At 42.9% G+C, this 15,962-nt stretch overlaps 1 protein-coding gene across 1 annotated transcript in view; it reads right to left on the minus strand.

The window, feature by feature from the left end:
- Positions 1-15,962, minus strand: part of rimbp2a (RIMS binding protein 2a) — a gene marked incomplete at both ends in the record, with an annotated part of 54,698 nt that extends 38,736 nt beyond the window's left edge. Inside the window, 2 exons of the mRNA XM_083902993.1 lie at positions 10,513-10,656; positions 15,822-15,962. Coding sequence (XP_083759119.1) covers positions 10,513-10,656; positions 15,822-15,962 — 285 coding nt within the window. The remainder of the gene's footprint in view (positions 1-10,512; positions 10,657-15,821) is intronic.

The raw sequence follows: 15,962 nt of genomic DNA on the forward strand, positions 1-15,962 counted from the left end.
ATGTCGAGATCGTGAGCTCGCGTTTAACACTGTAACCACAAGCACCGTATATCATTGACTCGCCATTGAAACCTATGGGGTGAATTAACGGTGCACACATGGCATGGAGGCGGAGCTGAGCGTGCATAAACAACGAGCGATAAAAACTATCAGTATTAACACTACATTGTTGTTGCTAATAGAGCAGCAGAGCACACAGTAGAACATGTGCACTTCATTAATAACACAGTGAAAATGTCAGGGAACGTTTATAAAGTGGTGGATTTTTTCACCCCCCCCCCCCACACACACACACAAAGGCTGTCTTCACATGTGCATAATATGTGATTATTGATAATGTGCTGCCACGCCCCCTGTAAGGCTGTCACTATACGGATTATTGCAGTGCTTGTATATCCCCGGGAACATTTTGATTAGTCAAGGAGCCGCGTCTTCTGGCTGCCAGACTCCCTCGAAATCTCGAGAGTGGCAAAGAAATCAGCCATGAGACTGAAAACACAACTTTCATTTCCCCCCCCCCCCGCACACACTATCTTCCTCACTACCCTCTCCTTCTCCTTTCTCGCCCTCTGGCAACCGACTGAGCATCGAACGACACAGCACGCTGTTCTGCTGCAGGGAGATGAAGTAGTGGGAATAAGAAGCATGTGGGGATACGTTCGGGAAAGGAAGACGCAAGATTAAAAGCAAATTTACTGCCTGGTGTTGCCTACAGTGAGATAGAAAATGACAAAATATTGGAGGAGATGGAGAAAATGATATCAGTCATACAAGCCAAAAATGAGACAGAAGTGTGTATATGTGTGTGTGCACCAGTTCTCTTTCTTTCTCCTCTGCCATAATCATCCAATGGTCTCGTACCCACCCACACAGCCATATATTCAATCATAAGCAGGATGCAAGCATATGAATAAACACACACACACTGGTTTACTGCAAATCACTTAACCCAGAAATTAAAACAACTACTGAATCACTGACTGAGTGTAGTGAGAGCGTTGATTTCTCTCTTGTTTCATTCAAATCCCTCATAGAGATGAATCTCTACACAGGTTTTCTTACCATACATAGATCACAGTAAGACTTTGAATGTTCTTCTGTCAGTGAAGTTGCAAAGGTCTTCATGCATGTTATCCCCAAACCTTTAGCCCAGGGGTGTCAAACATACGGCCCGTGGGGCAGAACAGGCCCACCAGAGGGTCCAAATTTGTGACAAACTGTATTTTTCAGTTCCAGATACATGTAGATCCACTGTTATCTGCAAGAAGTTGTAATATGCATGTGTAAATTGTACACTTAGGCATGATGTTGTTCAAATTGCACAAATTTTTTTTCAATAAATGTCGGGTTGTGAAAAATTTGGAGTTCTTGTTTGTTCATACACTCTTAGAAATAAGGGTTCCAAACGCGTTCTTCTTCAAGGGCTTCAAGGGTTCTTGGTAACACTAATGGTTCCAGTAAGAACCATTTTGATCCAGAGAACCCTTTAAAAACCCCTCAAGCCGAAGAACCTTATATGGTTCTACTTTTAGCTGTTACTTTAACACCAAAAAAATTAACTTTATATATTGAATAGGTCATTATTTGTTAATATTGACTGCAATAGTTCAATGTAGGCATAACTTATAACCCGGCAACCTAAGCATACATATACATTGACATGCACCACACATACACACTGGGATAATTGACCTGCAGAAACCATGTGTCACTCCACCTTGTGTCATGTACCCAATGACCCTGCGCAGTCCTTACTAAAGTTTCCTTCTGAAATAACGAATGATCTCTTCTGTCTGTTGACCGATTAACTGTCCTTGTGCATCTCCCGTCTTTCTGATCACCTGCCTGACACAGATTTTAAACTGTACGAATGAAACGACCCTAGCACTCTTCTTTTGAAAAAGGAACTCCATGACCTGCCACACAATCTCCTGGCTTTTTTGAGCATGAGTGGCTTCGGAGACTCGTCTCTTCAGAACAGGCTGTTCTGAACACGTGCACATTTCCTCCACAGTGTGATTCTCTACAATATGATAGCCAAACAACTACCTTTTGGCCTTCAAGCTCACAGCAACAATGTCCAAGCCTGATGGCCTCCACCACAGGCCTCCACCCAGCATCCAAACCCGTTCTGCCAACCGGTTATCTAGCATTTAGCTTGGTGGCCTCTATCCAGCATCCAAGTCCACTACTAACAACCCAGCTATAGATCCCAGCTGTGTCATCAGGGGTTGTATACAAGTCTGCTGAACATGGGAAAGACCACAGACACAACGTTACTGATTTTCAATGTTTTAATCCTTAGAAAGCACAGACTAGACGATCAAGACGCAGGACCACACACTTGGTGTGTTTACCAGACGATTTCAGGGACGAGATTCCAGGGATTTGGGATCTCACAGAAACGTGTGCGATTTAACGTGACTGCAGAACGTAAACAGAATTAGAGGCGGACTGTCTCTGTTTCGGTTGCGATACGTCTTGCAGGACACATTAAACGCGCAATTATAGTGTTGCCATAAATCCACAAGGTTGTCCTCTGTCTCTACCGTCCACCGGGCTTGGGAGACGGCCTTCACATTCATCCTTGTCGCACTGTGGGCAACTCACTCTCATTTGGTTAGTGTTCTGCTCTCACCCCCAATCGCTGTTCAGTGCCAAATATGAAAAATTGTTTCACACTAATTTGGCCAGATAATCAGTTCAAATCAGCCTAAAATCGGAAGTCCCCCACGATTGTCAGGAGGTCCAGATCAGGACGGAGATCTGGCCATTTATCATCTAGCGTGGGGCAGACTTTAGTGGCGAACTTGCTTGACCCCCGGGATATACTGAGCCTACGCAGAAGCGTCATGGGTCACAGAGAAATCACTCTCCCAAGCTGACTATAAAGCTCTACAATGACTCAGTTGCCCAAATTAGAAGGGCATCAGTTGGCCAGTGCCGAGAGCAACACCCGGGCCGGACCCTCAGTTGTCAGTCAGCGCCTACGTCTGCTACTGATCCCCCAGCGGGAAGTCCAGCGAACACCTGCTGCCAATATCCTGTCTGCAGCCGGCAACACCAAGCTTTACATTTCCCGTTTTACTTTGAAAACACTTTTGCATCTGCCAGTTAATGTACTTCCTGCCCCGCCCCAATTACTTCCACCTGTTACAGTTATTCTCATCATTTGTGTGTATTTCTTGTGCAACCCTTATTCTTTATGAGTTGTGGTCTTTTCCCCTTAGTTTGATTTACCAGAGTTTAGCCAGGCCCTGTCCACATCTCCATGAAAACCTGTTGTTTCACTGCACCGTCATGCCTAATAGCAAGTCTGCATTTTGGTGTCCTGCAAGCCTTAAACTGTGCAAATACAAGAGAGCAAATATACATCATCACCCAACACCTGGCAACCCGTCAGCAAGCAGGAACCAGGAAAAAGCTTAAGTTACTGAGCCAACAATGTCAAATCGCTCACATACATGCACTCACACACACACACACAATCAATTTGTTTGCCTAAGCACCACGTTTTGAGTCTCCCCAATGCTCATGTGAACATGTGTCTGCATGTGTCATGTCCTTACAAAAATGAACGTTTTGCGTACGAGCACGCACCATTTATGACTTCAACGGCGCTGCACACACACATGCACATACTAACCTTTTCAAACCACAAAACATTAAATCATTAAAGCCTTTCACCATAACCCCACCCCTCGGCACGCACGCACACACGCACACACACACACACACCCACACATCTCCAAACAGGTGGCTCTGCTTCAGTCAGGAAACACAGAAAGCTGTGGATGCCGCCTTTTCCCCCCCTCATCACGTCTCGGGGAAAAGACAAAATGTACAAATCCTCGTGGCTCATCCAGGCTCTTTGGGGGATGTTTTTGCTTTTCTCTTCTCTGCTGCAGCAGCAGCAGCTGCACACACACACACACACACACACACACACACAGGTTTGTCCCCAGCTGCATGGCTATGCTAACCCTAATGCACTATATATAGGACTACTGAACAGAGCTACATCACACACTATAATACACTTGAGTCACTGATGCAGAGACAAACAGCAGCAGCAGCAAAGAGGATGAGGAGTGGCGATAAAGAAGGAGCATTTACCGTGTGTGCTGGCTAACACTGGAGCATCCTGACTGAGGTGCTGCTTACTCTTTCTTCCTCCTTGCTCTGATCTCCTCCCTTCCTCCTTGCTCTCTCTCTGGGTGGGGAATTGTGAAACGGCTGCAGCAGCATTAGTGGCAGCTCCAGGGCCTGTCTCTCTCTCTCTCTCTCTCCTTTTCCTCCGCCCCCCCCCTCGCTCTACACTCTCTCTTTCCTATTCTCCCACTGCTTTCACTCTCTCCCCACCCCCAAAGACCCTCCTCCTTATCATCCTTCCTGCATCATTTTTTTTTTCCTCCCTTCTCTTCCGCACTCCCTCTCTCTCTCTCTCTCTCTTCCTCTGCTTAATTTCCTCCCCTTCTCTCATGCCCTGTACGCGTGTGCAGTGAGCTGCGGAAATCCACTCTGTTGAATTAATCAGCCAGCTCCACTGTTACAACCGTCGGCTTCATCAGTGGTCGACTGCTAAGCGAGAAAAAAAAAAGGGGGGTATAGCTGCCAATAGGAAGCAGACATGTCGGAGTCTGGCTTACAAATAAGGATGGTTTATTGAAAAGGGGCGGCAGAGACACAGTCTGGACCTGGCAAAATGTGGTGAAGTGACAGCAGCCTGTATGACGGAGCCTTCCTCCTCATTTGCCGTACTGTGCCTTTAATATGTGAAACTTAAAAAAAAAAAACTCCGGTTTTCATTGGGATCAATTTGAGCCAATGTTGCACGTCTCTAAAAAAAATGATAATTTTCATCATATTTAATGACTGAAAAAATCTGAAATAATATAAAGTGATTAAACGCTATAAAGATCTATATCGTTCCAACTTTAGGTCAGTGTGTGAGATTGTGTGTTTCCCTATTGTGTAATATGGTACTCTGCATGTATGTAAGTGTAAGGGGGTTCTATTTTATTTAAAGGGCTATATAGATAGTGTTGACACCTAACACATAAACTTCATTTTAATTAGATCTGAAACAATTAATCGATTATTAATCGATTACTACATTTATCGTCAACTTTTTTGAGAATCAATTAATCAGTTTCAAGTTTTTTTTCCTAATTAAAACAAGATTCCCGATTGTTTTCACTTCTTAAATGTGAATGTTTTTGGTTTCTTTGATCCATACAACAAAGAAATCATTAAAAACTGAATCATCTTGGTTTGTGGCCAAAATGAGACATTTGAAAAAATCATCATTTCCAGGTTTGACAAACACTGATCAACTTTTTTTTTTTTTAGCATTTTCTGACATTTTATGGACCAAACGATTAATCGATTAGTCATGAAAATAATCTGCAGATTAATTAATTATGAAAATAGTTGTTAGTTGCAGCTCTAATTTTAATTGGAGGTTTTAATTGGGGTGAAATTGACCCCAAGGATTAATGGTGTTAGTACATTTGAGGATAACAGGGGGAGTTAAACGTATTGGAAGTTAATGTTGACGTGTTTTATGTCATGAGTTGGAATAAAGTTGACTCAAAAGTTCAAACACAACATATACTTCATGTTCTATAAACAGTCAAACCGGATGACCCCAGAGGGTAAGATGTGATTATTAAAAATATTCAAATGATTTAAAAACAGTGTCGTCACTAAACTTTGACATATATCCTTCTCTGTGATAAGTCAAATAGTCAAAATAGTTCATTGTTTCATCGTATTTTAACTCAAAAACAGGCAATATTTTTATGTAAACAAGGTCTATTGGTCCTAAATTCCAAAAAATGAAGGGAAGAATTTGTGGTAATGGGTTGGTCTGAAGTAAAAGATTGACAAGTTGTACTATATACATTAAATAACAGTTAGAGAAACATACATTAAAGGTGCCATATGTAAGAATGTGGCCAAAAACGGTTACTACATTCAAAATACCGAGGTCTTTTAGGTTTCGTTTTCTGACGTAACTGGCAACCCGTGGTTGCTCGGTAGCTGAGACTCTACTGACTGCAATGATTGGTAGACGGCGGTAGGTGGCGCCACATGCCAAAAACATGATTTCAATACATAAACAATGATTTGCAGTCTGCAAAATATTTTTTAATGCAAATATTTTGGCTGTACTGAGTTCAGTATGTTATATGAACATTATTCATGAGTCTCTGTGACATATTAGGAGGATTTTACGGCCAGTTGCTTTAGATTTATTACATAATGCACCTTTAAGTGTATCCCATTCAGTTAAAACTCTTGTGTCCCAGAGCTGAATATTATTTCAGCACAGAACTACAGTATTATGCCAAGATTTAGTTAGTTTGGTAATGTGTACAATTCTATACTGTCATTTTCAACTGCAGTGTTTCATCGCTTATCTATGCGTTTCCATGTTTGCAAGCGTAAAGAAGATTTCATTTAAAAGCTGCTATAAAAAGGGTTCGCTGAAACCAAGACACGCACACTAAGATACATTTCTGCCACACGACACAAATGTTCACCCCCCCCCCCCATGCAACCAATTATTCAAATTTCGTTCTGTTCCAATTCTAATCCTCGCAGTTTCACAGCTTTTAGCCTTTAACTACAACACGACAACACACTTGCCATCACACTGCCTACACTGCCTTTGTAACATTCGGTAATTATATCATGTTGACATGAGTTTGTTTGTGGCCGCTCATGCATGTCCCTGCATGTGTGTGTTACTGTCAACGTGGGCAGTCCCGAAAAAAAAGAGATTTAATCTGTTGAAGGAGAGTTTCAGGGAATCCACGAGGGAGTATTTCTGAGTGCGGTTTTGATTTTGATGCAACAGAAATAGTTTTCCAGTCCAGTTTTAGGGGTGATATGATGCACTGCACTGACACATTTGAGTTAACCTTTTGTAATTATTCGGTTAGAGCTTTTTTGAAGTCACAATAGGGGAGTTAGTTTTTTCTGTTGCTGTATAACTCATCTGAAAATGTGTCTGCAATTAACACACCAGAAAACGTCTGAATTCTGATTATGGGTTGGCTTGACCCTCCCTGACATTATCAAAATCTGCTTAAATGACTGCAGCCGTGAAGCTGCACAGAGCAGAAACACCCTCCGCCTGCACGCCTGGATGTGGGCAATAAGGAGGTTATGACAGGAAGTAGGAAGAGGGGTGAGAGAAGAATGAAGTGTACACACATGGATGAGAGGAGGTGAAGAAAGAAAGGTAGATCATAATGTTACTACTAGTGTTCAGACAAGAAAATCAGACACTGGTTAATTGCAATTTGGATTTGTGTGCCTAGATATAACCAGCCCTATCTGCATGGGTTGCTTTGGTAACAACGTAGGTGTATCCACATTTGTGGCACAGCTTTCAAACAAGAAGATGCAGTGGGGGGGGGAAAATGGAGGTGTATCATCTCACTCTCGCTAACAATTGCCTTGTCAAGTCGCAGTGCAGAACTCCTCCGTAGCACAAGATAAAAAAAAAAAATTCCTGTGCGGAAAAAAAAGAGACGGGTACGTAAATCGGCGTTCTGGCGTTACATGAGCGAATAAAGTGCAGTGATTTGAATCAGATTTTTTTTTTTTTTTTTAAACAAGGCCACAGTCTGTCATGTGACCCTCATTTTGCAGGATATTTACTTTGCTCATCATCAGTGGTATCATAATACACCCAAGACATTCTGTTCCCTTGTCAGACCATCTTTTCTAAAAAAAAAAAAGCTTTCTGTGGCTTTTAGCTCTAAGTGATTTTACTTAAGAAGCATGAAGATGCGGAGTTTGGTATGGAAAGAGGGAAAATAAGGAACCCTGTCTGCGATAAATTAGATTAGGGAAAGAATAGAAAGCTCAGCCTAAACACACCCTGTCTAATATGTGTACTTAAAACAGCCGTGTGAGTCAAAACAATGTGAAATTTTCTGACTTCCCTGTGGGTGGGTGGTGGCAGCATTATTCCAGCTGAATTGTGTTACACTACACTGGGCTATTATTAAACCCCCCCCCCCCCGGTTTGTCTGTGCATCTTTGATTAGAGGGAGTTAAAAATGGAGATTATGGGGTCAGCTGAGACAACAGAGCTATTAGGGGTTATCGATTTAGACGCTTGTTCCTCTTTGCGCAGGGACAGCCCATATCGTCACGACGACTTTCATCTTGGTGGACCAGCTGCTAGCAGTACACAATTGTTGCCATAGGGATCAGTGTCCAGGGAGACAGCTCTGCAGCCCTTTTAGCAGCAGTCACGCAGCACACAGAAGGTCATTCTTTACCTAAGGTACCTTTCTTCGACTGCCCGTCACAGATTGTTTCCAGGCAACTGCTTCACACTGCTTCTTTTGCCATTTAAGTAGCAAAATAACAACTTTCATGTAAGAACACACGCAGACGAGAGCTGAGGAAACTTAAACTCAACATGATTTTGATGAGGAAACACTGTGGGACGTGGTGGCTTTTTTTTTGGGAAATGTGTAACTGGCCGACCGTCTGATTTGGGATCTTTACCGAGATAAATTGAAAACGAAAATGGCCTAAAGTGAAGACTTGGAGTAATAGAATACACATCCTTGATTTATACTTCATTCATCCTTAAGCAGCCTTAATTTATGCATGAGCCAGTGTGTTAGTCAAGTTTATTTTCCACCCACTTTTGTCAAGTTATTCTCTATGTCCAAGAGACAGAGACAAATATGTCCTGATGTTAATATGATCAAATACTGTGTGCGATTATTATAAATACACAGAATAGAGTTTACTTTAAAGACAAACAACCACCCACTCACACCTATGGTCAATCTAGAGCGTCCAATTGACCTAATATTGCATGTTTTTGGACTGTGGGAGGAAGCCGGAGAACCCGCAGAAAACCCACGCACGCACGGAGAGAGAACATGCAAACTTAAAGAATAGTTGTTGTTTTGTTTTTTTTAAATAAATAATAATCAGCCATCTGGTGTTTGCGAAGTGTGCAAATCTTGGAATGTAATCACACTTAAAGGAGAAAAAAAAAAGACAATAGATAAAGTGGATTATGTGTTACAGAAATTTGGAGGAAAAAAAAAAGAGAGTAAGGGTTTGTTTGAATTAATATGCATGAAAGAGTGATTTCTCACTGATCCATAGGTGAATTTGTCATCTTTGCATGAACGACCACGTGTGACAGTGAAAAGACTGCCATGCAGGCAACCCAGCTGGACTATATACTGTATATGAACATATTATGTAACTTTAAATCATGTTACTGTTATGGTCATGTACATCGGGGTCTGCCTGAGGCCTGGCCAGGCTGTCATTAATACGACTGCAGCAACAGAAATAACATTGTGCAGTACGTCTTCTACAGTTAAAATAGGAATTATTATACCAGAGTTATTAGTCTGTTTTTTTTATATATATAAAGAGGAAACAAGTAGAAGACAACTAAGTAGACAATTATTTTGGGGTTTTTTGTCCACACAACTCTCAAATTCGAAGACAAAGCACTCTCAGCAACAACCCACAAACTGCAACATGTGGGTTTCCCCCTTACTGGAAATCAAGTCACTGGAGCTTGTGACAGACACTATGCCATTATGCTCCGTCAGTTCCTCTCTGCCAGTCTGTCCACACACTTTCCTGCGAATGGGCGTGTTGCCAGGACAACGCCTCCCATGTGTTTCCATTCGAGACCACCTGGGGGAGGCCTCCTAAGACTAAGGCTGTGTACACAAATGCATGGATGAGCATATAGGGCAAACAAAACTGTGGCGCGCCCGGCAAACACACACACACACACACACACACACACACTCCCATGCAATAAACACATGGAAACCACAGCCGCTCCTTAAGGCCACATTATTTATTATTTTAAGATCATTTGAGGCGAGAAATTGGCCATTTAGAGTCTAAACATGTGCTGTGTGTGTTAAGATATGACGTATTTATAGTTCGGCAGCGGCGTTATCGGCGGGGATCAGCTCCGCCTCTGTCAGGACGCCCGGAGCGCACTGAGAGCCGGCACAGAGCAGCTTAGCTCGGCCTGTCCTGAGGACCAATCGCAGCTCTTGCCGTCTCCGTAGTCCCTTGACGGAGTGACGGACACTTAAAAAATATTCCGTGCACCCGGAGACGACGCAGAGGCTCTTCGACAGGTTCTGCGTCGACGCAGAGGACTCTGCGTAGCTACGCAGAGCACTTTACGCAGGAGTATAAATTGGGCTTTATATCCATTTACCACCACAATAAATGCACATGTGTGCAGCCAAGTGTGGGGAGGGGTGTGTGTGTGTGTGTGTGTGTGTGTGTGTGTGTGTGTGTGTGTGTGTGTGTACAAGGCCATGCGAGGAATAAAAGCAGCGACAGGGACTATAACGCAGTGCACTCACTGACTTCATATGCTGCGCTCATGATTTAATCCTCGCCCTTTGCGGGGAATATACTGTACATATGTATGGAACAAGACAAGTGTGACCAATTTGGGAGTGCATGGGTGTTTCCTACCAATTTCCTATAGTGCTGTTTTTCCTGGCGAAGCGTGGCTACTTCAAGCTTCAGAGTTCGGTTTCTCTCCTCCAGGAATCGGAAGCGGTTCAAGTTGTACGCGGAGAGGCCCGTCGGTTGCTGAGATGGAACCTCATACCTTGACTGAAAGACACAAATAAACGCGTTTTAGTGATTTATTTCTCGTCAACCACAGCAATCCCAGTGAATGACACTGTACTCGCACTACAGTATATTTCATGCTTAACACATTCGCTACCTTATATTTCACGTTCTGATTAGATAATCAAATCGAACCACACCTGTGACATCATTGGAATTTGTCCACTGTGGACAAATTTGGACAACTTTGTATAATTCAGATGCTAAGATTTTCCAACTGACACAGACGACACCAACCGGTTTAAAAATGGCACGGCATGTGAAGGGAGTAAAAATAAGGATGTCAATCTTTTACAGTGATGTACTCGGGCATTAGTTCCGTCCTGCACGGCTGGTCAGAGGAAAAGGATTATCAGGCGGTGAAATTAAGACGCTACTTCAACAGGTTTTTCAGCCTCAGAAAGATTTGCCAGTTTTTAGGATTTTTGGGGGCGGAATAGAGAGAATCCTCTGAAACTGTATTTTCACGGACTTGAAGCCTCCATGCATTTATATCTGCAAGAGACAGAGTGGAATCTTTGCTCAGTGACTTTTGCCAAGTGCAAAGTTTTTGTGTCGTCTTGATTAAGTGGATCCCGATATTTTCACACCGCCGAGGACGAAAAAGATGCACTTTTCTCCGTCTCGTATTAAAAGATGAAACGCATAACTTGATCCAAAATGAATTTGACGCTCTACTCCGGCCTATACTTCCAGTAACATAGAATGTATAAAATATGAACAAGTGAGCGCTGCAAGCGGATGAGGTTTCGTCTTTTACCTTCACTAAGCCAGCCTTCCAACTAAATTATTACCATATAAACCTGCGCTGCATCACTCTGAAGCCTGCTCACACCATTGTCTGGTGTTGGTAAATGGTAAATGACAGTCTTTTTTCGAGCATTCACCAAATTTGATGGCTCAACCATCAGCTTATATATATTTTCTACTAAATTCATCTCTCAATCATTTTAATAACATTTTGGTGTCTTGTCATTTCCACAAAGGAAGCTCACACAAACAACCAAATTCCCAAAGAACTGCAAGCCAGACTGCCATCCTCCACACACACACACACACACACACACACAAACTACTAAAACGAATTTGCAGGCAAGATATCAGTTTACCCTGACAGCAAGAGCAAGCAAAGCCAGTATGAAGAACCTGCCAAGCAGACAGAAAGACAGCCAGATCCACCTGCTATTACAGCAGGACTGCCAAGCAGACAAGCCTTCAGTCACACACACACCAGGGTTGTTGGTTTTCTACATAGTCATAGACAAAACGAACAGTTATTCAGAGCAAGGCTTTAGAGCAACTAGCAACTAATTAATATGCAAGCCAGAAAAATACTGGTGGGGAAACTACACGACTACAAATAAAAAGCAAATACAGGTGATCAGTTCCTATTATACAGACATCAGAAGGAACACAAGAGTGATTAGAGTTGGACATGAGATCACTCACTCCCCCAATGACACAAACTGGGGGCTGGCTGTGACTATAACTAGTCCTCAGTCGTGCAGGGCCTAATTGTTGCCGTCCGCTTGCCAAAAGCTGCGCTGACTGGAGCTACATTATGTCAAAAGATCGGATTCGTGACGCACTCGTACAACACAGGAAATACTTAAAGCTCCGGTTTGAGACGGACGGGGAGGAAAGAGAAAAATAGCATCCACTTACAAACGGTCAGTAAAAGCTGTTCCACCTTCCAATTGCAGTTATTACGACAAGGCTTTCCAAAAGACATGGACCTGGAAATTATCCCGGAAAATTTTTTTATGAGAAAGATTGATTTGCTAGCGCTAATTCACACATTCAAAGAGGAGGCCTGTACCGAATCGAGTGCCGTCTCCTACTCAGGGTGAAGCAGCTATCGTGTAAGAATATATTAAATAGCCAGTAGGGAGGCTGGTTGCAAAATAAAATGATTGATTTAAAACACCAGCAAACATGTGAACACCTGAAGCGTTAATGGTCTCAATCGCTATTTTCTTCTCTTCTCCAATAGAATATGATAATTGTGTAAATTATGTTACACCTAAGAGGAAACGGGGGTCGTACCTATGTTCCCCGTGTCCTATGTTCCCCGATCCCACTTTGTGGAAGCCTGAGTGTGAAGCTCCAGGGTAAATGGTTAGGGTTAGGGTTAGGGTTAGGGTTAGGGTAAGGGTAAGGGTAAGGGTAAGGGTAAGGGTTGGTGTTCAGGTTAGGGTAAGGGTTAGGGTTAGGGTTAGGGTAAGTGGTAGGGTCCTATGTTCCCCGGGTCCTTTTGGGTGAACATAGGACCCTTTTTTTTAGAGAAAGGGTCCTATGTTCCCCAGTCACATACAAAGCGGGGAACATAGGACCCGGGGAACATAGATATGGTCCCGAGGAAACGTCTGTCAACGTCCGTTTGCAAAATGTCTACATGGCGCCAGTCAAATCAGGTCTTAAAACAGGAGTTCATATTCTTATGGTGTCTCTTCACGACCTGTTGCTTACTTAAATGAAAACACAGCCTTGGATGTCAATTTAATTCTATAATAATAAATAAATAAGCTGTGTGTCACACTATCTGTCAGATGACTGATCCGTGGGCAACAGTGAGTTTTCAACCAGCAAGTGGAGGCTGTTTATTAAGTAAAGCAAATCATGTGGGCAGCCGTTAAGACCTTACAGCATATAATTATGTAATAGCAGCGTTTTACTACATTCCCTTGCACAGTGAGACTCCCCCTTCTATGTTTGCAGTAATTAATAGCTACCGACAATTCAGCCACAACACGTACACACGTCATGTCTGTAATTATTCAATGATTCGATAAAACACCATCCTCATTTTCCCCAGTTTTTTTCATGGGTGATTTATGGTGGAGGGACTGTTAAAATGATTAAGGAGAGCAGCATGTGGTGGTTGGGCTTGAACCAAGGGCATTGTGGTTAAGTAGCATGTGCTCAGCCCAACACAGACTCCATGCAGGCTATACCTGAAGGTAATCTTATTCTGACAAGGTGCAATTTGAACAGATTGTCTTATCGCCATCTGGTGTATGAGTGAAATACTGATGCACACGGTAGAGCTACTGACCTACCGTTAAACAAATCAAATCCCATCCATTTAGGCTTGTAAAACTGTCCTCATGCAATGCACGTGCTCAGACACACACTGCTATTACATTATAGAGTTCACCACACAAGGAAAAAAGAAAAGAAAATTCACTATCACTCACCATCACTTAGCCAATGCTCCAAAGAGTGACCACATATACGTATATTTCCCATGAAAGAATAGCACAGCACCTGTGTGTAGCATCCAGTGCATCACTGCAGTATTTGGAGAAAACAATATCTAACATTTCTTTTCTCTCTTTTTTTTTTTTTGGAAGAGGTGGGTGGGACAATGCTTTTTTCCTGAAGCAGATTATGACCATGTTCCTACCTTTAAGGCAGCACCCCTTTTGTCCCAAAATGACTCTTCCCTTCACGTCATTATGACACAAGCTGGCACTGAAGGGAGAGGCGAACACACTCACACACACACACACACACACACACACACACACACACACACGCACGCACGTGGATGCCGGTGGATATGCGTGCCTCTGTGTGCTGTCGCAATCTGCGTTTTTTCCACTCTGCAGCTTTAAGAGCCCAACTGGGTTTGTACGCAGCTGTAGACGACTCGAGGTCTCACCCTGATAGTGAGAGCAGAATCCCTATAACAGTGGCTTCGTCCTGGTCTCACACACACACACACAAACACACACACACACTGCCTCAGTCCCATCCCTGAATGTGTCTCTTATACCTGCTCAGCTACTTTCACCAGTCGTGCTTCAAATCCATTCCCTCCCTTTTTCTCTCTCTCTCTGTCTCACTGACAGCTTTCATTTAAATAAGCTGTGTTGAGTCATTTGTGTTTTCGCTCTGACGGGGGGAATAAATGATTTCTTACTTTGCTGACAAAAGCATTGATTGATATCATATCCTTCCTCCATCACCACTCATCATGCAACTTTCCTCCAGTTGGAAATGGAATCAATGCCATCGTTGTTCCTGACCGACCTGATGTACAGTCATCCCTTTGCCTTGCTCTGAATTCCTCAACAGTGGACTCAAATTAAATCAGAATGGTGGTTTTAATGAGGCTACATCAGCAGCAGCAGCAGCGGCAGTCACTCACTGTATTCTGTCGATAGCCATTCTGTTTAACACCGGGATGCAGACACAAGGACCGAGGAGAGGACAGAAAGACGAGAGATACTTAGTGTGCGGAGGGTGAGGAGAGGGAAGCTGAACGTACGCGCCGTTCCACTCTGTTGCCTAGCAACGCTTGCTCACTGTCTGTTCCCATCCTTTCAGCAGACGCATCACTCTCACAGTGAATTGGGTTTCAGGCATGATATGCAGCCCTGCGAGACTGGGGTTCAGGAACAGATGGATACCGGATTGGGCAGAAATGCGCAGTGACCCCTTTAAATATGCAAATAGCTGAAGGCAAAGCATCATTTAACGACTTCAACAAGCCGCAAGCTTTGGACGATATCAGGGGCTAAGTCTCTGCCTCAACTTGTGATGTATTGTTAAAATGCCTGTTCAAATCAGCATAATCTCTAGTTTACTTTGTCCTATTTTATCTTTTCTCTGTTTTATTGCTGTTTTTATTATCTTTATTCATTTCTGTAAAGTGTCCTTGGGTGCTTTGAATGACGTATAGTGCTTATAAATAAATAAAATGTATTATTATTAATTGCTGGGTACAAAGTCACATGGGTTTTTTTTTTATATACCTGCCAAAGGGTTTTGCTATTACTGATACTGTATATTAATATGCATATACAGTATTAACAATGGAAAACAAAAGGTTGTCCTCTTTTCACTTGAGCAAGCAAAGTGAAAAAGTTTTTTATGTACTAATGTACTAATAGTCAGAAAACCTGCAATGAAAGTTCTCAAAAACTTTGCACCACGGTAAAAGTTTAACACACAGCAGACAGGAGTATATTTGTCAGGGTCAAGTAAGTCTGAGCACAGGTGGAACAAGATTAGGGCAACATTCACCAATAACTATGATGATTGTGGACAGGAAATTAATGCGCAGGTGTTCATGGAATGGAACACATTTACCTAGTAGTAGTGGTAGTAACACAGGCCTTCAGTATGTGGCACTACAGTACCTTGGCCTTGGTGTGCAGGTGATGATGATGGTGTACGTTTCTGGCAGCGATCATGGCCAGCTGTCTCTGGATCCACTGCAACTCCATCTGTGACTGCCTCAGCAGCTCCTCCACATTAGCACCAGACGTGTGATCCCGCAT

The sequence above is a fragment of the Microchirus variegatus genome (genome assembly GCF_963457635.1).
Source record: "Microchirus variegatus genome assembly, chromosome: 16".
NCBI lineage: Eukaryota > Metazoa > Chordata > Actinopteri > Pleuronectiformes > Soleidae > Microchirus > Microchirus variegatus.